General features: G+C 37.5%; 1 protein-coding gene across 2 annotated transcripts in view; it reads left to right on the forward strand.

Annotated features, from left to right (window-relative positions):
- Window positions 1-22232, forward strand: part of PCSK5 (proprotein convertase subtilisin/kexin type 5) — a 260279-nt gene that overhangs the window by 209633 nt on the left and 28414 nt on the right. For both annotated transcript variants that reach the window (XM_062641593.1, XM_062641602.1), the window contains exons 22-27: window positions 2134-2270; window positions 4182-4379; window positions 4718-4786; window positions 18591-18633; window positions 20345-20487; window positions 21708-21908. In XM_062641593.1, coding sequence (XP_062497577.1) covers window positions 2134-2270; window positions 4182-4379; window positions 4718-4786; window positions 18591-18633; window positions 20345-20487; window positions 21708-21908 — 791 coding nt within the window. The remainder of the gene's footprint in view (window positions 1-2133; window positions 2271-4181; window positions 4380-4717; window positions 4787-18590; window positions 18634-20344; window positions 20488-21707; window positions 21909-22232) is intronic.

The raw sequence follows: 22232 nt of genomic DNA on the forward strand, positions 1-22232 counted from the left end.
TAAAAGCTTTCTGTGCTCCTTTGCACATTTTAAAAGCTATTAGAAAAAGTCATATTAGCTTGGCCAGTAGTAAAAGAAATAATAACAAAGAAAAATCTCATCCAGAGGCAAAAGAGTACATCCTTCCAATGGACATGATTCATTATGTACCTGAAATAGACCTATTTAATTGAAACAGAATCCTAAATCCTGTTGCTCTTGAGAGCTTCAGGTGGTGTCTGGTTTAGACAGAGTGGCCAATAGATAAAACAAATCAGCAGTGCTGCTTTCCTATAGGGGAGTGCCTTTCCTCTTTGAAAACGATGAAAAGACATGGGGGATGAATTACTGAAAATAAAGTGAAAATGAAAACACTGAACAATCCCTATTCTTTGTGAAAACTCAGCAGTAGATGTCACCTTATTTCATTTCAAAATCACTGTCACACCATCTTCTTTGGCAATACAAAATGAAGTTACCTGTTTTTAAAAAAACATGGAATTGTGGTATTTTGTATTTAGTATGTAGCAATTTTACCACAATTGTATCAAATTGTAGAATTTGTAGTATTTTGTCCAAACTGATTTTCACAGAATTCCTCATCCACCTATTTACTGTATGTTTATGCTGCAAAGGTTAGTGACAAGATCTGAACTCCCGGTGTCTTCCATTAGGGACTATAAGAAAAAAAAAAAAAAAGAAACCAGAGAAAAAAATGTATTTATCCCCTATGTGAGCTGTTTGCAAGGATGGCTACCATTACAGTCAGAACAGGTAGTAGAACACAGTAATATTTGCATGTTATATAAGCATAGCCCTGCTACCTTCAGTACTTCGGCCACATTGTCCCATTTTCACAGAAACCAACCTGCATAGGTTGCAGGTTGGTTTCTGTGAAATCAGAAAATCTTACTGAAATCTTACTGTCAGACTCCAGAGCAGAGATACATCTTTGCTGAGTACTTTGTATACACATAAAAGCTTCTCCCTGATTACCTCCAGCAGCCTGCCTTGAGCCTCACAATTCTTTTTAATCAATTCCCAAGTTTTCTTTGTTAAATGTACTTCAGGAAGGCTGTTTACATGATGGCCTATTCTTCTGTTTTCACGCTTCATATAAGGCTAGACTTTTCCAATCATGATAAATTTTAAATAGTTTCAAAAAATATTTGACAAAACTGATTTTAAACTTTGCAGATATTTTTCTCCTCTTCTTTCAGAATAAATCTGATGATGACTATAGCAATTCAAATTTATGAAGGCATATTGGAGGCATTTTCTAATGCCATTGCCTGTCTCCAAGGAAGCATACACTATCTTAATGTTATAGAATACCTACTGTTCTCTCGGTGTACAGACAAGCTGATAGTCTCGGAATCTGTACTAAGATCGTGATTGGTGCTCAGCTTCTCTAAAAATTGATTCCCAAGTCCTCAGATACCAGACAGGTCAAAATAGTTAAACATGGAAGAAAATATTGTCAAATTCTAGGCAAGCTGTTTTATATTCTTTTAACAATCATATCTTCAGTGATGCTTTTCTAATTTTCTTCCAAACAGATTAAAACCCATAGACATTAAGTAGCAGTGAAAAATGGACCAGAAATTTTCATCAGACAAAAGGATTCTGTAGCAAATATTTCATTACCTAGTAAAAAGAGAACATCTAGCAGCAAAACTCCTAAGTGTTTGCAGATATAAAAGTCTAAATAATACAGCTCCTAAAGGCCAAGATTCAGATAGAAGTTTGACTTCATGTACAAAGTTGTTTTACTGAAGCCATAGCACTGTTCACAGGAAACCTTTAAAGTAAAACTAATAAAAAACTTCAACAGACAAATCATTCCTTCACAGAGAAAGCCTAAGTCTTCTTTTCCTTCTGACATAAGTGACGACAGCAGTGATTGTGGTAGAGGACATTTAGGTACACTATCAAAAGGTGATTTTTTTCCCAGAAAAATCTAATCTCTGAAGTCTAAGATCCAGGTTCAAAATATGTTTGACTTTATGCTTAATAAATACTACAAATAAGATAAGGAAAATTGTTTTTGAGAATAAAGTGAAGGGAAAATATCTTGGGTTTCTTGTTAGTTTCTACTAAACTTAAAGAACAAGTAGTTGCTAAATCTGTAATTATGCCTCTCTGCCTCAAAAGAGTCTTTGATGATGGTCGCTGCATTATGCAATGCCCCAGAGGAAAGTTTGAATTCAAAGGACAATGTCATTTGTGCCATCATACCTGCCTGGACTGCAGTGGAAGTGAACCTAACAAATGCACCACTTGTGGAACAGGTAAGAAAGATTTCCTCATGGAGCCTTTTCCCCTTCCTTGGCCTCCAAGTTCCCTTTTCCCTCTTCTCTCACAATTGTTAGAGCCAATAATATAAACAGTGCCTTTGCTACTGATCTGCATCATAATCTTGTTTTAATCCTGAAGAGATTTGGAACTCCATCTTTTTAAAAGTACAAGAAAACACAACTCTGCATTGTCCTTGCATCTTTATGCATTTCCCTTGGTCTATTTTGAATAGGAGCTGTATTAACAGAAAGTGTAGCACAGAAAAAAAAAAAAAAGGACAGAAAGCCTGCAGAGGCTGCCTCTGGAAAACAAAGCTCCATACATGCCTTCCTCAGCCTCTACATAGTATGTCTTACACTAAAAGGCACAAGCAAGCAGGGTGCTTTCCAAAATGCCTGGAGAAGGCAAGGAAACAAGCCACCACAGACTGCTGTGTCCTTTCAGCTGGGAAAATGGGGCATGCAAAGAGAAGCTTACCACTGACACACATAAAAACTCATACTTTTTGACACATTTTTACAGAGCCTAGGTTAAGAGGGTAATACAATTATATTTCTGGTTGTTCAGAAAAGTAACTCTTCTCCTCTTGAACCTCCATTTTAAAAATTATTTCCTCCGGCCTCTGTAACATCTGACAAATGAAGAACTTGAAGATATTATATACAAGTATGTGTAGCTAGCCTGAATTGCTACTGGAAATGAGTAGTTAAGGTTTAACTTTAAATTCACTTAATAAAAAGGAATTTTTGGTAAGCTTTTTCTGAGAAATCACAATGAGTCCACAGCCTTTTTCCTTTCAGCTGCTACCTCCATTTCAGTCCTAGTCATTAATGACCCAGGGTTTATTTTCTGATAAGTGTCTAGATTACAAGAAAACACTAATACAGGTGGCATTAATTTGATTATATTTTTGGAAACGTGACTCAGTAGATGAGAGTTTCAAATGATTCTTCAAGTCCCGCATGTGGCAAAAGTTGGTGTAATTGTTCCCCAAGTCTCTCCATATACTGGACAGCAATATAAATTTCTGTATTTCTGTATATCAGGAAATGAAGACACTGACAAGAGTCACACCCTGAGGAAGCTAGAAAAGATCATCGTAAGGATTTTCACATGAAAATTGAAACAAGTCTGACTACTTCTGCTGTGATGCAGCAATTATTCCCTATTATAGCTGCTTCTCTGTTACAGCTGTTTCAAAAACAAATTATCATAAGCAAATTCTTGCTTTTTAGGTAAAGCAATCAAACATACTTAGCACAGTAATGTATGTCATTTATACTATGGGGTAACCTGTTAGAAAACTTCCCATGTTGCAGCACATGGTGTGTGGAGTCATAGGCGTTTTCACCGGTTTCATTCAGAAGGATCTGAGGAAGAGAACTCTCAGTTTTCCATGCACTAGAGAATGCTAATTCCCGATAGCATTTGCACATGATGCCCATTTGCTATTCATATTCAAATCTAAATGATTCCAGAGTCTAGCTGTGACTAGGATGAATGTTAGAGATTAATCTACTGTGGAAAAAGACTGATCCTTTCCACAGGTGAAGTGGACAGCTTTGCTTTCTTAATGGAAATTCTACATAGGCATATGCAATAAAATACGTCCACTGCAAGGGAACTCAGTAATGGAAAACTCTTGTTCTTTTTAGATTGATGGCTATAAACAGTAATTAACCACTAGCATGACATCTTTATATGTCATGTATCTCCAGTAATGAGGAAGGTCTGAAGTCCTGAATCTTTTATATATTTTAGTTCATCTGTATTAAACCTGTGCAAATCTAGCAGTGACCAATATCAGTTCTCACCAGCTGCATCACTGGCGTTTCATTAAGAAGATTGTTATGCCCAATTTTCCTCTGTTGCTGACACCATTTTCCTATTTGTTTGCCACACAGATAGAAGAGGGATCGAACGTTTTCTGTACCACTGGGAGTGCAGAGAGAGCTGTCCTCCAGGTCACTACCATTCAGAGCATATCTGCATGGCTTGCTTTAGCCACTGTGAGGTATGCCTGAACTCCAGCCACTGCAAAAGATGTTTCAGAGGCTACTACCTTACTCAAAATATGTGTCAGAAGCATAGGTGTAGAGAAGGTAAGCATCCTTCAGTAGGAGTTTACAAATATTCTAATTTGTTTCAGAAATCTGGTTAAGCATCTTGGTTCCTGTTTTGTAATATACAATCACACCTGATCCTGAGGTCCTTAAATTCCAGCTCCGATACTCTTCTAATACCATGTTAATATAAAATAGGAATATTTTCTGCAAATTGAGTGGGGTTACATCAGAACAAATGAGAAAAGAAATTGCTGTGAATCTTTCTCCTTTTTGGATTTGGATAAAGCTTATTTCCACGAACCTTGCTAAGTGCTTCCAAGTATTGGGCTTCTATTACCTAGAATTAACCCAAACTGTTGATTTGTAAAACACAGGTGAGGTGGAAGATCCTGACGCTGAAGATTGCATACCTTGTTCAGATGGATGCCAGAAATGCAAATTAGGTAAATATTCCCTTTATGAGCCTTTATTCTTATACCTAAGGTAGGGAAAAACTATTCCTCCTCCTCTCTGGTCATGAACCTATGTGTATGCTGCTGAGCCATTAGTCATTGCTGCATTTTCTCACTAAGTAAACTGTATTTTTTCACAGCATATTAATTTTTTAATACCATTTCTAAATTCTACCTCCAGCATAAATACAAATTCTTTTTTTGTATGAATTTATCCATTAATCTTTGCTGTACTTTTTTTTCCTGTTTGAATGTCACAGTCAGGCTGAGAGATTTGCCGCCTTTCTGAAGCTATTATCAGATGCAGAGCTTTATCACAGATGTTCATTTTTTTCAGACCTGGTAATAGATCATTAGCCCATACTTTTTTTTTTTTTTTAAAGAAAGAACATTTTCTTTAAGGAAATAGACATACGGACAGATCTTAAATTTCATTCATGAGCAACTCATCACAATAGCAATGCTACCGCCCTATAAGAAACACTAAAACATCAAGTCATTTTTTCATATGGGATTGAAAAAAAAAATGTTCCTTCTCAACATAAAATGATGTTGACAGAAAGTTTGTTGTCTTCAAACAAATGCCATTTAACTTGCAGAACTTGATTGATTCTGTATCACAACAGCCCACCTTGACAGAGGATTAAAACTATTCAAAAGACATCGCAGTTCATCATTTGCATTGTGTTTACATAAAGAAAATTTTATTTCCTCTGGCTATATGGACAGAAGTACAAGTACCTCAAGACTAAGAGGTTCTCATTCTGAGGGTGACCCATCAGAAAGGCAGTCTTCACTTATGACCCCTTAGACAAATTTAATCTTAAGAAAGCAGAGAGTACCTAATAAACCTAAGCTTTACATTTTTTGCAGCAAATCTAGAGCAGGTCACTGATCTATAGTTAGTTATCTGGAAGTACCACTTGTTAAAAGAAAGGAACAGATTTAGCTTGTTATGTTTCCAAAATCATTTTTTGAAGTTCAAAACTTAGAGAGTACCAGGAGTATACACCCCCTCTCTGAATTCAGACAGAATTTCCACAGACAGAGGAGTTCATACTGAATTCTCCTACTTGCTCCACCTGGGGCCTAGTGTAACAGGCACTAACACCAGTACACAGAGGCTGGATGTTGCTATGCATTCAGAGGAGAGTGTATAGCAGGAACTCAAGTCAAAGTAAACTATGAAAATACCCCATGAGAAAAAAATCAATAAACAGACAAAAAATTTATTCCCATCTCTTTACAATCATTTTGATGTACTTTCTGCTTTTGTGTCAACAGCATTTTTCCCTCGGAAAAAAGACATAAATGTTCATGCATACCAAACTTTTGAAAGGAATTCATCCTATACTACTTTTGACCAGTCATCCTATCTAATATGCTGTATCATAAAACGCCCTATGACTCTGGTGACCAGCCATTCTAAATGAATGCAGTTAAGCCTAATGCCTTTCTCTATGACTATACCTGGAGCTTTCAATATTGCTGAATGAAGAGCTAGAAGTACCAATTTTTAACATGATTGCAACTATACCGTGGTCTTTTTTTGTATGGCATGGTATCTAGAGTCATGCCAGCTATGTGCTTGCTTGTAGGGAGTGAAAAGAAGGAAAGCTAAGGGAGAGAATCTATTTCAGTGCCAATTTTTATTGCTGCTACTGGATATTACTTTTCTATAGTAATATTTTCGGTTCCTTAAACAACATGAAAAATTTTTTACATCTCTTCGGCAACTGTTAAGTGCCAATTATTGCTTTGAATTAGGGTGAAATGCACTACAAATAGGAAATTCTCTTAAAAACAGTCACTGCAAGCAACTCAAAGGCTCATTTTCTTTATAAATGAGCTTAATAAGGAGACTGCAAGAGTGTTTGTCGGCAGCTGGCATACGGAAAACGGGGCTTGTACTCATTTACCTTTGTTCTCAGAAGATCACTCATCTCCTAAATATTAATCATCCATAATATTCATTGCATATTTACCCTCAGGCTCTTTCAATCAAATTTCTGATTTAAAATAGGTTTTTCAAAAGCTTCAAAGATCAACAGAATGGATGCAGTTAAAACAAAAACTGAATTAACTTTCGCTGCTGAGTGAAGTCAGAAGTATTTAGATGCCAGAGCTTGGTAAGGGGCATAATATAAAGGAAACTCTTTTGTGGTTACGATACATATATTATTAAGAGTCAGATTAGTTTAATGCTAGTTCTGTTTGGAACAGAAGCACAGCAGTGGTCCAAAAGAAAGATCCCAAGCAGCTTTTGCAAATTACTATGTGCTCTTGAAGTAAAGCATGACCTATAAACTTCAAACTTAGAATGATTCAGGTAGAGATGTTGTTTGCTTGTATTTATACTCTTAATATTTTATGAGTTTTGGGGCATATCAATAACTTAATTCAGAGATAAAATGAGCAGAGTAATAGGTTTCTCATGTCTTATCAGAAAATTGATATATTTAAGGACTTCTTTAAAAAAGCAGCTGAACTACCTGTCTCTTAGAAGAAATGGATTATTTTGAAAGCTATAAGTAAACTGCATTGCAATAAAAGTAACTTCGAAGAGCAAAATTTCCAGGTGATAAAATACGGAATCTGATACATTTATTTTCACATCTTTATGGCTTTTCTACGGACTCTTTTTAAAATTAAGCAAATGATTTTGCAGTCTCTGTCTTATCTTCCTTCCAACATCACTGAGGAATTTAATCTAGATAAGAACTGTAGAGCAGGAGGAGGAAAAGCATTCCAACACTATGAACACTTCTACTAGAAGTGCAGTAGAAAGCTTTGGGGAATGCTCTATTTAAAAAATGGGGGTGGAGACAAAGTAAAATGTGGTAAGCACAGCATTTGGAACCAAAATTACATAGTTCACATACTCAAAAGTTCTTCATACACAAATGTAAACATATTTTGTGCATATTTGCATATCTGCAAAAGACTTACTTAAGACAAAAAATCATCAGGCACCTGCTCATTCTGAAGTGCTTAGAGATCATTTGATTTAAACTGTAAGAGGTAAAAATATTTAACTTCAGTTTATACTGAATGCATGCCCACTTATAGAAGCTATATGAATTTTAAAAAGGAATATTAGACCACAGTGACATTACATTGTAAACTAGGAGCACCAAAATGCAAGTGGTTCTCTTACTATCTAGAAATTACAGAGGTTAATTGATATTTTTTTTCTTTTCTGTAGACACACATCTAATTTTAAGGACAGATATGTCTGTGAATGTATCTGCATTTTTTCCCACTAGCCTGAAAGACAGGTAGTTTTTGGCCAAAAACTTTTTTCACAGAGCACCAAAGAATAGACTAAACCACTGCCTGCAGCCGTGGGCAATGTTGTCCTGCTTTCTGCAGGCAAGAAAATGAGTAAGATTTACTCTCTTTTGGCATGATGCCAGATGCCAGCAGAATAGAGCAAGTAGTGGAGGCAGACTGTATAGGAAATATCTCTTCTTGATGAGTAGTGACACTACAGAAAGATTGAGACATGGGTATCATACTTCTATATTGGTTTGATACTTTACATCCCATGTCAGACATTTTACACAAAAAAGTAAAACATACCCAGTAAGTAATACTGCAGGTTATTGCTCGCCAGGCATGAGGATACTGAGGTGGAAGATTGACAGCATTCATAATATTTTCTGGGATGCTCCGGGAATGAAGTAAAATCTGTTTTCCTCCCAGTTGCGACTCAGTTTTGTTTTAGGGCTTCAGTGTGGCAACATGTCTTTACTGTATCAACACTGAATGTCTAAATGCAAAGATGGGAACTGTCAGAAAGACTTAATCAAGGATACACTAGTCCTTGTAGTTTAAATACAGATGATGCTTTCTTTTAAATTCGTGTGATACTTTTCTTTCTGATTCACTTCATTAATTTGAAGGCTGCTCATATTTTAGGGAAATAAAGAACCTTTAATGCTCACAGATACCATTTTGCATGCAGACACTTTCACATCCTGGGATATGTAATAGACAAGCGGCCTTAGCATTAATCCCTAAAGGATTTATGGCTTTGTGTACACAGTGTCAAAACAACGACTATGCACAGGAGCGTTCGTATCCCTACCTTCTTTTGCCTACATGCTCTTAAATGCATCTGACTGCCTGCTGCCATACAAGCCCAAATGGCATGCTCAAGCTCATGGCATCCCATGAGATCTGAAAGGCAAACTCTTGCCCTGACATTGAAATCTGAAGTGAGAGCCAAGGCAAGGCAAGACTTAAGGGTGACTTTAATATGCATGTTTAATCCTTAATTCTTACAAGCTTCAAATATATTCCTACTTCTGTGCAAGCAAACACAAAGACAAAATTGTACAAAGTCTCTAAGGAAGTGTGCTGAATAAATTTCAAGTCCATAGTTCCAAGATTATCTTTATGGCTTTGGTACCTCAGGACTGATAACCCAATTTTGGACACTCTGAGACTACTTTCTAGAATAGCAATGACCTATTGCTCCCTTTGATGCAAATAAATCCATGGGAACTGCAGGTCTTCATCACTCTGACTATCAGGCCATGATTAAGTTTTAATGACTTGCCTTCTGGTGGGCGTGGGCACCAGAAAACACCATGAAGTCCGTAAAATTAAATCCAGTAGCCTCAACAAAGGCAGCTTTTGAAAGAGAAAGTTCTGCTGAAACAACATCATTAGGAGAAGGATTTTCCTTTGTGCCATAGTAGCTTCTACCTTCCACCTCTCAATGTAAGTTCACTTACTCACAGATTTAGATCACTTCAAAATAACACTATACTATTTTCTCCAGATTCTTAAACTTGTAATAAGTTTCTGAGTTGAACTTACCTCTTTAGAAAGCCGTTGACTATAAGCCAATGCTCAGGATTAAAAGAAACAAAAAATAACCCACAAAAAAAAAAAAAACCTGCAGAATTTGAGTCACTGAAGGTAATTATTCTAAGAGAATTTCAGAGTCAATACAATGGAAGAACATAACAATCCTGTTATTTGCTATGTCTATAACACAACACATGGACCAATGTGTTTTCTCAGACACCATCAGCTGTCTATCTCTTTCTAATAATACAGTTTGCATTACCCCTTCATAGTGAACACACACAGAATATGATTATTCATGAGGGTGATAAGTGACAAACTTCTCCTATATGCAATCTCTACTGACTTGCATATGTGCATTTCACAAGCAGAAACTACCACACCATTGACCAATAATGCTAAGTATGTTCACCTAGTTCATTGAGGAGATCATTGAGGATCGTTGGTAAATCCATAGGAATCAACAGGATAAATATTCCTCTCAGAAGGGATTGTTAAAGCCAGGCATTCACCCAACTTATTTGCCTTCCTGCCAGTGTCCTCCCATGAAGCCACATACTCCCAATTCAATTCTTATTCACCTACTTGCAGATTCACTTCCACTTATCAAGCCTGAGAAAGTGTGACATGTTATGATATGAGCACTCCTCAGGGTTTCCCAGAGGTTACTTCATCAACATGTAGCACAATACCATGTATATCACATTTTGACCCATCCAGGTTTCTGCAGGGAATAGCTCATGGCTTTTCAACACTTGCACCAGCACTATTTTCAGAGGTTAACACTGAGAATAGAGCGCTTCTTAGTGATGATGCAAAGTGAAGAACGTTCAGAATAGCCATCATGCTTTTCTCTTTCAAATGTACCCTACAAAAAAGACAAACACTGAGAAACCCCTAAAAGCTGTGCCCCTGCCTACAAAACAGGTATTTAGGTCCAAGTGTAGCTTTTTGTTTTAGCAAGTCAAAGCCTGAGCAACTCACGAAGGTTATCCAGAGCTTAGCTATTTAGTTTGGTCTGGGTTACAAGGTCTATGTACAAACATACATCTAGAAAGGCAGAAAGTGAGACTAAAATAATAGGCAAATAATCCACAAGATCCACTACACAGAGTAAGATGGGGAAAGATCATCTATAAGGCAATGGGAGTGAGAGAAAATTTACTTGGAGAAGATTTAAGGAACCTATGAAATAGCTAAAAGGGCAGCACTGTGAACAGGCTCAAGCTCACAGGTACAGATTGTGATTCTGGCAGTTGTGCTCCTGATTAATGAGTGAAAAGTGATCTGGTTCCCATAGCAACCTAAGAAACACAGAGGAAAACTTCATTTCTTCAAAGCTGGTGAATGCACCTTGGCTTTCAAAATACCAGGGAAAATTATGAGAAGGATCCTTTTTTATCTTAAAGTAAATCTTCCTCAAGAGGTTCATTTTGCAGAATGGGGTTTAGATTTGCAGATAACAGGACTCATTTTCACAGGCTTCTGGAGTAAGAACACGCAATCTGTGTGAAAAGAATGCCCACCAAGAACTGGAGCTTTTTGTGTCTGATTTTCAATACTTGTATTTCAGTATAGGTAGATCATTATATTAGAGGATGCTGTTTTTCTTAAGAGTATAGGTAAAAGAAAATTTCCTTGCATGCTGAAGATAAAAAATGTATCTATTAAATAAAACATTCTGGTTTTGATATTTTTCTTTCTCCGAGAAAGAAAATTATTTCCTGTGCAAAATCCAGTCTTTGGGCAAGTCACTGGAAAAGCCTAAGATACAAGATCGAACCATGAGTTCTGCAAATACAAAATACTCCAGATTTTAGTTTAGAGTTCTCTGTAGAAATAAGAGCACAAGAGAAAAATACCGGATCAGAACAAAAGCTGGTCTCACTCAGTAGCCACTGACCAAACAATGAATGTACTCCTGAAATTACAAAGACAAACAAAGCATGGATTGCTGCTCCAACAATTTGCAGTTCAGGAGCTTCATGAATCAAAACAGTAAAGCAATGCTAGCTGCTGAATCATTCTGCTGGAATTACTGAAGAACAAATATATTAAAACAAATATAATCTAAACCATCTGCAGACCAGACCCTCTTTTCAGGGAAGTTAGCTGCCTGCCTGGGGCCCAGATCAGGGGTGTCACCAGAAAACTGATGAGGTTTGTACAGCCTTCGAATTACTACTTACTCCTGCTCTTTCACTTGTGTACCAGTGATGTTTCAAAAAGACCAAGGTCAATCAAAAGATATTTCAAGACCCTGGGAAAAATGTTAAAGGATTCAGGAGCATGGGTAGTGTTTTCCTCAATCCTCCCAGTAATGGAGAAAGGCACTGTAAGAAGCAGGTGAGCCCAAGGACATCAAAACCTGGGTCCAAGACGTGCCTCCACCAGAACCTTGCTTTTTTATAATCACCAACAAATGTTGTATTTTGCACCTGGGACAAAATAACACCAGACACAAGTATAAACTGGCAGAGGAGAGGCTGGAGGGCAGGCCTGCAGAAAGGGCTCTGGGGGTGCTGGTTGACACTGAGCAAACTGTGAGTCAGTGGTGTGTCCTGGCAGCCAAGAGAGCAAACTGCACCCTGAGCTGCATCAAACACAGCAGAACGAGCCGGTCAAAGGAGATGATTACCCTGCTGTATGCAGAGTTGTGTGGCCTCACCTTGAGCCCTGTGTGCAGCTCTGGGCCCACAGTTAAAGAAGGATGTGAAGGTCCTTGGATACACCCAGAGGAAGGCAACAAAGCTGGTGGAAGGTCTGGAAGGCGTGTCCTGTGAGGAGTGGCCGAGGGCTCCGGCCTTGTCTGGTTTGGAGGAAAGGAGGCTGAGGGGCGAGCTCATTGCTCCCCACAGCTTCCTGAGGAGGGGAAGTGGGGAGGAGGATGCTCATCTCTTCTCCCTGTGATCCAGTGGTAGGACACATGAGAATGGTTCAAAGCTGCGCAAGGGGAGGTTTAGGCTGGACATTAGGAAGCACTCTTCTGCTCTTCTCTGCTCTACTCTGCTCTCTGCTCTGCTCTGTTTTGCTCTGCTGTGCTCTGTTCTGTTCTGTTCCGTTCTATTCTGTTCCATTCCATTCCATTCCATTCCATTCCATTCCATTGAAGCAATTCTACCTTAATATGTACTTGTTTAAATTCTTTGGGTTTATACCAGCCTAAAGCTCAGAGTCTTGATCTTTCAATAACGAATTGTATTACAGAACCACTTATTGACTGTGGCAGCTCAAATCTTGGATTCTCCCCATCTTAAAGAAGATGTTTCCCATGTGAGTCCTGCCTGCATAAATATGTTTTGTTAATGGGGGACCAATGGAATCCATCTGTTCAAATTAGTGTTAAAACATGCATTGAAGTCTGTGGTATAAACTTAGGACCTCTGGGCCACAGTCTGCATTATTGCTAGTAGGAAAGCACTCTTTGGATGGTGCTATTCAGAGGAACTGCCTGTGTAGTAAGAAACTATTCAAACATAAGGGTCCATCTCACCATAATAACTATCTTCAGAAAATACACCTCAATACACAGAAAGTTCATGTTTAGTAATATGCAGTTTTCATGCTTCTTGAAGTCATCACATTGAGAGTCTGGTAGCTGGAAACAACAGCCAGTAGAGTAACAAAAGATTACATAACATCCAAATGATAAAATAAAATCTAAGACAAATAAACTGAATGCCATTTCTTAATTGTACTGCCATTGTCCTGACTTAATTTCTGTTGAAGTACTCTTAACTTTTATTTCATTAAAAGCAAGAATGAACCACTACTTCTTTGCAGCCCTGTAAGCAATGCCTCCTCTGGCTGATACTGCCTTTTGGAGCTTCATGTGCAATGTAAAACTCAGTACAGCACTGATCAACTATGTCTAGTGAGAGTCTGACCCATTATTTATAAGTCAGTGTTTAAAATCTTCTATTCCTTAAAGTTTCTTGATTTCTTCACTTTCTTTCAGTGAAATCTCCCAAATCTGATGCATTTGCCAACATATATATAAGTACTTAACGTATTTTTCAACATTTCACCTCAGTTGTGCAAACCATGGACCTATTTCAAATAATGCATATTATAATGCTAATTTTTGGTTGCATTTAATCTTATCTGCCTTTCATTTCTACTTCTAAATTCACTACATTAAAATCCTTATTTGAACAGGAAAATATACCTCATTCCCTTTACTTTGTCAAGGAAATTCAATAACAGCAAGTGAAATTATTCCTCTTTTAGGCTAAGGTAATTGAGATTAGAGCTGTGCAACTTTTTTCAGTTAACCAGCTTTACAGCAAGAATAGCACTCAGAATATTTTTTGGCTGTATTAGTCTCATTTTCATCCTAATTAAAGGTAGCTTTCAATTAAAGGAAAAGAATATAAAAAAATACATAGAGGTTTTTTTCAATTTATTTAGTCTATTCAAAGTATTTTTGAGTTTTCATGCTTTAAAATGCATATATTTTTACTTTATTAAATATCTTGGCTGAACCAAAGTTATGGGGTTTGTCCAAAGGAAATACTGATGGTGTTTTTTTTCCCTGTATAAATCTTACTGACAACAGAATCCAGCTTTTTCCTTGGTTAAAATCACAGTCTCTTCTTTCTCCCACTTTGGTAGTATGACTTGTCAAAATAAATTATTATGTCAGAAATAAGAAGAACAAAGACAAAACTGATTTACCGGCAAACACACACATAGAGGAGAAAAAAAAAAAAAAAGAAAAACAAACAAAAAATCCACACACAAACAAATAACTTCTCATACAAACTGGAAGATCCAAAACAGAGTCCTTGGTTCCACAACAGAAATCTTCATTTTTAAGGCTTACTGAAAGCTAAGATTTCATTTGGGCCCATGACTAGTCAAAAATCTTATTATGTTTGGATTGTACATTTCAGTTATTTGCAATTGAGATGCCATAAAAACTAAAGAAAAAATGGTCTACAGTAGTTAAAATATATACTTACTCTAGTTGGTAATACATTACAATTTATAGTACTTTTTTTTAGATTATTGTAAATTATTGTTTAGGGGAATGTAAAAGGCAAATAAAATCTAGCTATAACTATTGAAATTAAACAATTACTGCAGGCTGGCCCTTAAGGGAAAACTTCAACGGAATATAAAATCATATTCAGTCATTACATTTAATTAACCTGGAGCAGAAAGGTAAACCACGCAGCGAACATCTTGAACTTCTGAATACAAAAAAACTGTTGAGTGGATACAGCACTTTCTAGGTTCACAGCTGAGCCACTGAATAGTTCAAGAAATCTAATTTAAAAAAAAATCATGCACAAAACAGGAAGTTAAAATAAAAATTGCAGTCTAAATACAGATCCTGCAAAATGTACCCTTGCACTTACCTTCAACTCCCAGCTTTATTGTATACAGTAGATAAAGTTAGGCATGCACACAAGTCATTGCAAGATCTGGGTCTAATTAGACAGGATACTTTGAGTAAGTGCTACTCAAAAGTACAGTGGGCTAGCCATGTAAAGTTTCCAGAATTAGGATCTGTCTAAATACCATGAACACTCAAAGACAGTGAAACAGTGACAAGCATTTCCAAAACGCTCTGGAGCTCATTTTTAATAGGGATGAACTTATGTACTAAATATTTCAATAAGCCTCTACAGTAAAAACAAATAAAAAAAAAAAATACATCACTTACAGTGTTCCTTTACATATTTGAACAAAAATACCCCTCCAGCACAACAATGCTGTGCTTGTAATGCTAATGCCCATACTTCCCTCCCAGAGTAGAAAAAAAACTAATTCATTTCAAATCAGAGAGTTCCAACAGAATGCATGAATGTTTGGCCTTTGACCAATATTTAATCCTTGCACATACCTTTTCTGTATTATAACATAGCTGCACTCCAAGTGTATTGTACTTGAGAAGGTGAGGGAGGGCATGAGGGAGGGAACAGGAGTATCAGTTTATTACAGACAAGGAAGGAAACCAAATTACTTTTTCTATGAACTCTAAATGATCTTTACTTCTCTAAGAAAACTGCAATAAAACCAGAAATTTAAAGAGGATTTGTTTTTGTGTGAGGTCTTAGAATCAGTTGAATCCCATTTCCAGTGCTATCAAGTTCACGTTTGTTTCTGTCTTCAAAGGAGTGGCATAGGCTCAACACAGTAGAAAATGCAAATGGAAATTGTAAAATATAGGTTAAAATATTAGCAGTTCTTATTACATAAAGTCTTTTGGAGCATGACATATCAACAAACCCACTTTGCACCACACGTTGCATTATTTTATGGGCAAGTGAAGGTCTCGGTGAATGTAGCATGTTTGTTAATGCTAGTCCAAGAATTTATTGTGGTAGATTGAAAGGACCCACTGTAGAAGAGCTGCATACGTATATCCAAAAAATTCCCTAGACTTAGGTCTTTGCTAAATATCAAATTTGCTATTGCAGGAATAGTTCCATATTTAGTTTTCTCTTTGCCTACTATTAGATGGTTGTCCTCTTTGCATTCTTTTCTAAAGTATGTTCATTATTCCTTAACAGTTTAAATTCAGAAGCTAAATATAGAATGTGGTAGATCACCTATTTCATCGGCATGTCTTTAAGAGAAGGAACAGTGGTCTGCTAAGGGCTGATAAATAGAATCATAGAATCATAGAATAGTTAGGGTTGGAAAGGACCTTAAGATCATCTAGTTCCAACCCCCCCGCCATGGGCAGGGACACTTCACACTAAACCATATCACCCAAGGCTCTGTCCAACCTGGCCTTGAACACCGCCAGGGATGGAGCATTCACAGCTTCCCTGGGCAACCCATTCCAGTGCCTCACCACCCTTACAGTAAAGAACTTCTTCCTTATATCCAATCTAAACTTCCCCTGTTTAAGTTTGAACCTGTTACCCCTTGTCCTATCACTACGGTCCCTAATGAAGAGTCCTTCCCCAGCATCCTTATAGGCCCCCTAAAAACATAACAATAGTACACAAATTGGCACATTAGATCACACTAGCCCAATATCTGCATATTTTCATTTCACAAAATTGTCAAGAATTCTCCCACTGCCTTCAAAATGTTAGGTTTGAAGAAAGACTCAGCACATTCCCAAGTGAAATACAGCAAACCAGCTATCCCTATGAATTTTGTGGCCTAGTAATAAAGTATTTACTATTACCACTTCTGTCTAAATTTTGTGTAAGCAGCAGAATTCAAGTGCCATTTGTGATACATTTTTTTTCCTCTCCACAATATGTATTCCTATTCACACTGTAAACAAACTACTTTTACTTTTTTTTTTTTCCCCTAACTACCTTCTCTTAGATCCTAAAACAACTCAAAATGCATATTCTCTACTTAATGGTCACTTACCTAATTTTCCAAACTCTTTCCACAGGACAACCAGACATTGAGACTTTGTTTCAAATTACTGCTGAGATCTGTCTCAAACTGAGCTATGTAGATATTCATCCACACAGGCAAAACTGAGAGGGCAGTTAGGAAAGAAAATTGTCATCTGAACCTCCCACGGGCAAGAGGGGAAAGAATCCTTTTTTCGTAAAAGCCAGAAAGTACATGGAGAGGTAGTTACTAAACCAGCAAGCAGTCCCAGAAATTTTAACAATGTCTCTTTGATGCGTTCCCTATTCTTTCCAACAACAAAACATAAGGAGTGTTTGTGCCAATTTTGAAAAGTTATAAATACACTTATTTATCATCATACCAACCTGGCTCCAACAATATTCTATAAATATTGTAAGGGAAAAAATACACACAGATTAATCGGGGAAAAAAAATCTTAGGAAGTGTCCTTATTCAGAAACAATAATAGTGTTCAAAAAATCATTCAGAAAGAAGCCTTGGACAAACTAAATGTCTTTCAGCTAGAATTAAAAGAAGACTTTGTAGAAAATATTTTCATATTTTAAGAGCGTTTCCCATCTTAACGTAAAACATAATGCAACAAACGTTAGATAAGGTGATTGCTTTTCTGTTTTTGCTGTAAACAGTAAAGAGAGTATTTGCAGAGATCTGCAGCATTTCTGGGTAAAACTTTACACCTCATAAATAAATCGCTAGAACTACTTGCAAAACCAAGTGCATGTTGCCTAGTAAGTTTGCATGTGCAAAGTGTGATTTATTGTAAATGCAGTTCAAACAGGCTCAGTAAAAATTTTGCCTTATGAGTACTATTAATATCAAAAATAATTTATAGCCATTTCATTGTAGAACAGTTTATAAATACATTCACCCATGTTATTCTGTTTCCTTCCGTTCTGCTCCCTTTGGGATATTTGAGTAAGGTAAAGACAATGGAAAGCTAAAAGAAGATAATGGAAGGTTATAGAAAATATTCTTCACTTTGTGTGAGCATAAAGCCATATATCCATCACTGTAACAGTTCTAAGAATTTGTATAGCACTTTTTCTGTTCATTTAATAAAATTTTTGAATGCCAAAATTTATTTGTTGACAAGGAAGTTTACCCAAATGCCATCTCCCCCCTCCTCTCCCTGCCCATAATACAGAAAGGTGTTTGTGTAGCTTGGGAGTTTTAAAATTTAAGTAATTGCATATATGTTTTCCAAAAGTTTCCTTTTAGATGTGCCATATGCTTCTAACTTAGCTCTGCAACAAATGAATAGGATGAAACTACAGATAAGGATAACATAGAGTGTCCTTTTAAGAATTCATTGTGCCCAGCCTGAGCTCCTAGGAAGGTTCTGTTTATAAGAACAGCACTTCTTAAACACTCAGCAACTTCTGGGTACCTTACACTGAGGATTCAAAAGTCACAGGTCACTGTGCAAATACAGGTCAAGACCTGATTATGGAAGAGTTTATCTCAAAAAAAATGTAATCAGAGATTCAGAGATAATAATCTAGTTATGGCTATAGTGATTTTAATGTAAGAAATACATAAAAATTGTGTAGCAACAATTCTTTTTAGCATTCTGGTTTTAACTCTGAATATTATTTACATAATTTCATGTTTTTAATTTCAGATGACCCAAGAATCTGTATAACATGCATTCAGAACTATTATATGTAAGTATAGCTCTATAGCTTTTCATGCTCATACACTTTTCTAAAGCAGATATCTGTGCTTCACTACATAGATCTGCTCTGCATGTGTTATCTCATTCCTTATAAGCGCTGCCAATCTGAGAATAGTCATTTTGGAAAAAGGTTTGTAAAATGCTGAAAAACTAGCCTCTCTCCCACCATCAAGGCTTTTTAAAATGCGTGGACTGATGTGAACTTTTCATGTGTGAAGAGAGCAATGTCTAAAACAGTGCTTCTGGATTTGGAATTAGCATGCTTTTAATATATTGTGTCCAGTTCTGGTATTAGCAGCTCAGTAAGACCATTTAAAAATGTTGAGCAAAGGAAAAATATTAATTCAAAGATTAACTTAAATAGAGAGAAATTAAGAACTTTACTGCTTTTCAAAGGGACATCTAGAGATGTAAAATTATCATGACAAAAGAAAACATAAAGAGGCTATTCAATCTAGCTGTAAACAATGGCATTGGATTATGTATTTTTACATATCAACTCTTTACAAATGCAATAGAGTAATTCATAATTCAGCATGCATTTATTTTTGTACCTACATTTAAAAAAGAAAATCAAAATAGTTACACTCAAGAACTCAGATTAGAAAACATCTTTGCTGGTGACATGGGCAGTGGGATTGAATGAGCTCTCAGCACATTTGCTGTGTAGTACAGTTGATATGCTGCAGGGAAGGGATGCCATCCAGAGGGACCTTGACACACTTGAGATGTGGGCCAGTTTTCAGCAAGGCCAAACACAAGGACCTAGACCTGGGTCGGGGCAATCCCAGGCACAGCTACAGGCTGAGCAAGAATGGATTGACAGCAGCCCTGAGGAGAAGGAATTCAAGGTATTGGTTGATAAACTCAATATAACCTAGCAGCATGAGCTTGCAGTCCAGAAACCAACCATGTGCTGGGTTGCATCAAAAGGAGCATGACCAGCAGGCTGAGGGGGGTGATTCTCCCCCTCTACTCTGCTCTCATGATACCCCCCCTGCAGTACTGCATCCAGCTCCGGGAGCAACAACACAAGGGGGACGTGGACTTACAGGAGCAAGTCCCAAGGAGGGGCACAAAGATGTTCTGAGGGCTGGAGCACCTCTCTTATGCAGACAGGATGAGAGAAAGCTGGGCTTTTTCAGCCTGGAGAAGAGAAGTCTCCAGGGAGACCTTAAAGCAGCCTTCCACTACCTAAACAGGGCCTACAAGAAATTTGGAGAGGGACTTTTTATAAGAGCAAGTAGTGATAGGACAAGGGGCAATGGCTTTAAACTGAAAGAGGGGAGATTTAGATTAGACATTAGGAAGCAATTCTTTGCTGTGAGGGTGGTGAGGCACTGGCACAGATACCCAGAGAAGCTATGACTGCCCCATCCCTGGCAGTGTTCAAGGCCAAGCTGGAAGGGACTTTGAGCAACTTGGTCTGGTGGAAGGTGTCTCTGCCCATGGCAGGGTGGGTTGAAACTGGATGAATCTTTATTGTCTCTTGCAACCCAAACCATTCTATGATTCCATTTGCCAGTTGAATAAGCAACATAAGCACGAATACACTTTGGTTGAGCCCTTCATTAGAGGAACAATTTCTGTTAATTAGGATGAGAACAGAGCTTTACCCTTACCATACCTAGAAACACACAGAAAAGAGACTCAGTGACCTCAAAAGAAACTTACTGATGATGTTCTACTTTATCTTACAGGTATAAGCAGCATTGCTATAAATACTGCCCAGAAAATACCTACAGAGATGAAAGTTCTCTGCAGTGTAGAGAATGTCCTAGCGAATGTGATAGCTGTGACAAGGGCATGTGTGACTCGTGTAAGGAAGGCTTTTATCTCTTAGGTAAGAAAGATACCATATGTGGCATACATACCAAAGTATTTTAGGATTTTTCTCTAGAGAAAGAATCTGGACCTAAATTCTTAAATTCATAAATCTCTTATTTGGCAAACAGTGGAGGCTGAGGGAAGTTAGTTTTTTGTAGAATCAGATCCTTTGCATTAACAGGGTGGCTATGTTAGCCAACGGTACTGTTTGGTTTGATATATTGGACCACATCTTCCTATATTTTTCAGTTTTATTTTTAATGCATTTGCACTCTTTTGATCAAATAGAAAAACTATTGTGTTTGATTCAGACTTTGTGAAAGGAAAAGTTTTTAACTCACTGAAAGATATGGAAACTTTTTATTTGCAAGTCAAGTTTGACTTTCAGGTCCACACAAAGTAACAAGCCTTAAACCCTTAAACTGAAACAAGCTCAGTTAAAACCACTAAATTCCACATCAGATTCACACAAGACTAGGAATATCTTAGCTTTATTACAAAGCCATAAATCAGGCAGGTCTGGTTCAGACATAGTGCCAAAAATGTATCACAGGAAATCCTGAGATTATGGTATTCTTGTGCTTTGCCTGATGAAGGTGCCCTGTAGCTGAGTACAAGAGCATCACATTCATGGAAAACCCTGTGGTCACAACCTGAGATGATCTGGTGGCGTAGGGGATTTTTAATAAAAATTGGAGGAAGCTCAAAAAATTATCAGTGTAACAACTTCTAGGGGCTTTGCTGCAGTATGCCAACACTCAAATTGATTTACCTGGGTTTAGCTTTATATTCGCCAGAAGCTAGACTTGTGTTCAAGTCCTCAAAATTTGCGTATATCTAACAATCTTAGGGACTGCTGGACTTATATTTTACATTGAGCCAGTATAATAATTAGGATGGAACCATAAAATTTTTATCCAGATTTTGACTTTTGGAAGACTTGTACATGCCAGATTTTAGGATGTGGATGAAAAACCATCTAGATAGATAGTTACAAAATTTAAGTGCAGCTTAGTTTGAAGTTTATGAAGCTTGCATAAGGAGCTGAGCTGAATTTAGGTTTCGTGGTAAAAAGCTAGAGGTTACATAGCTACAAAAAGTTTTATGGTTTCTTATTTACTGTCTTTTTTTTAATACCATTTCTGGCTGGAAACAGATGCTGAAGGGAAAAACTTCCTTGTCAGGATTCACAGGAGGCAGTAGAAACCACAATGCCAGGCTCTGTTTCTGTTGCAGGTGGCACATGTGTGAGTGTGTGTGGGAATGGCTTCTTCACTGATGATGTCTCCAGAGAATGTGAACCTTGCCACCGGAGCTGTGCAATGTGTGTTGGATACAGCTATGAGAACTGTACTGGGTGCAGAAACAGTTTCCAGCTTTCTCATGGGCGGTGTCTGAGCCCAAGAAATTCTCAACCCAGTGGGAAGTTCTGGAGTGGTAAGTTGCAAAAGATCCCTTAATCTTTTCTGTTTCCCTGGAGACTACTAAACTAAAAGTTTTAGAAAGAGGATATCAAGATATTGCCCCTTGTCGTGGTTTAAACCCAGTCAGGTAACTTGTTCACTCACTCCCAGTGAGTGGTGCAGAGCTGACAACAATCGAGGTCCGTGTCCCCACCCCCCACCGGGGTTCTCCCCTTCCCCGCTCCCGGAGGAACGGGGAGGAGGATCGAGAGAGTGCAACTCCTACGGGTTGAGACAAGAACAGTCCAGCAACAAATCACCACCGCTACTATCAGCTAAAACAATGATAAGGGAAAAT

Source organism: Pezoporus occidentalis, unplaced genomic scaffold (genome assembly GCF_034315485.1).
Source record: "Pezoporus occidentalis ecotype Australia unplaced genomic scaffold, CSIRO_AGI_Poc_V1 ctg117, whole genome shotgun sequence".
NCBI classification, from domain to species: domain Eukaryota; kingdom Metazoa; phylum Chordata; class Aves; order Psittaciformes; family Psittacidae; genus Pezoporus; species Pezoporus occidentalis.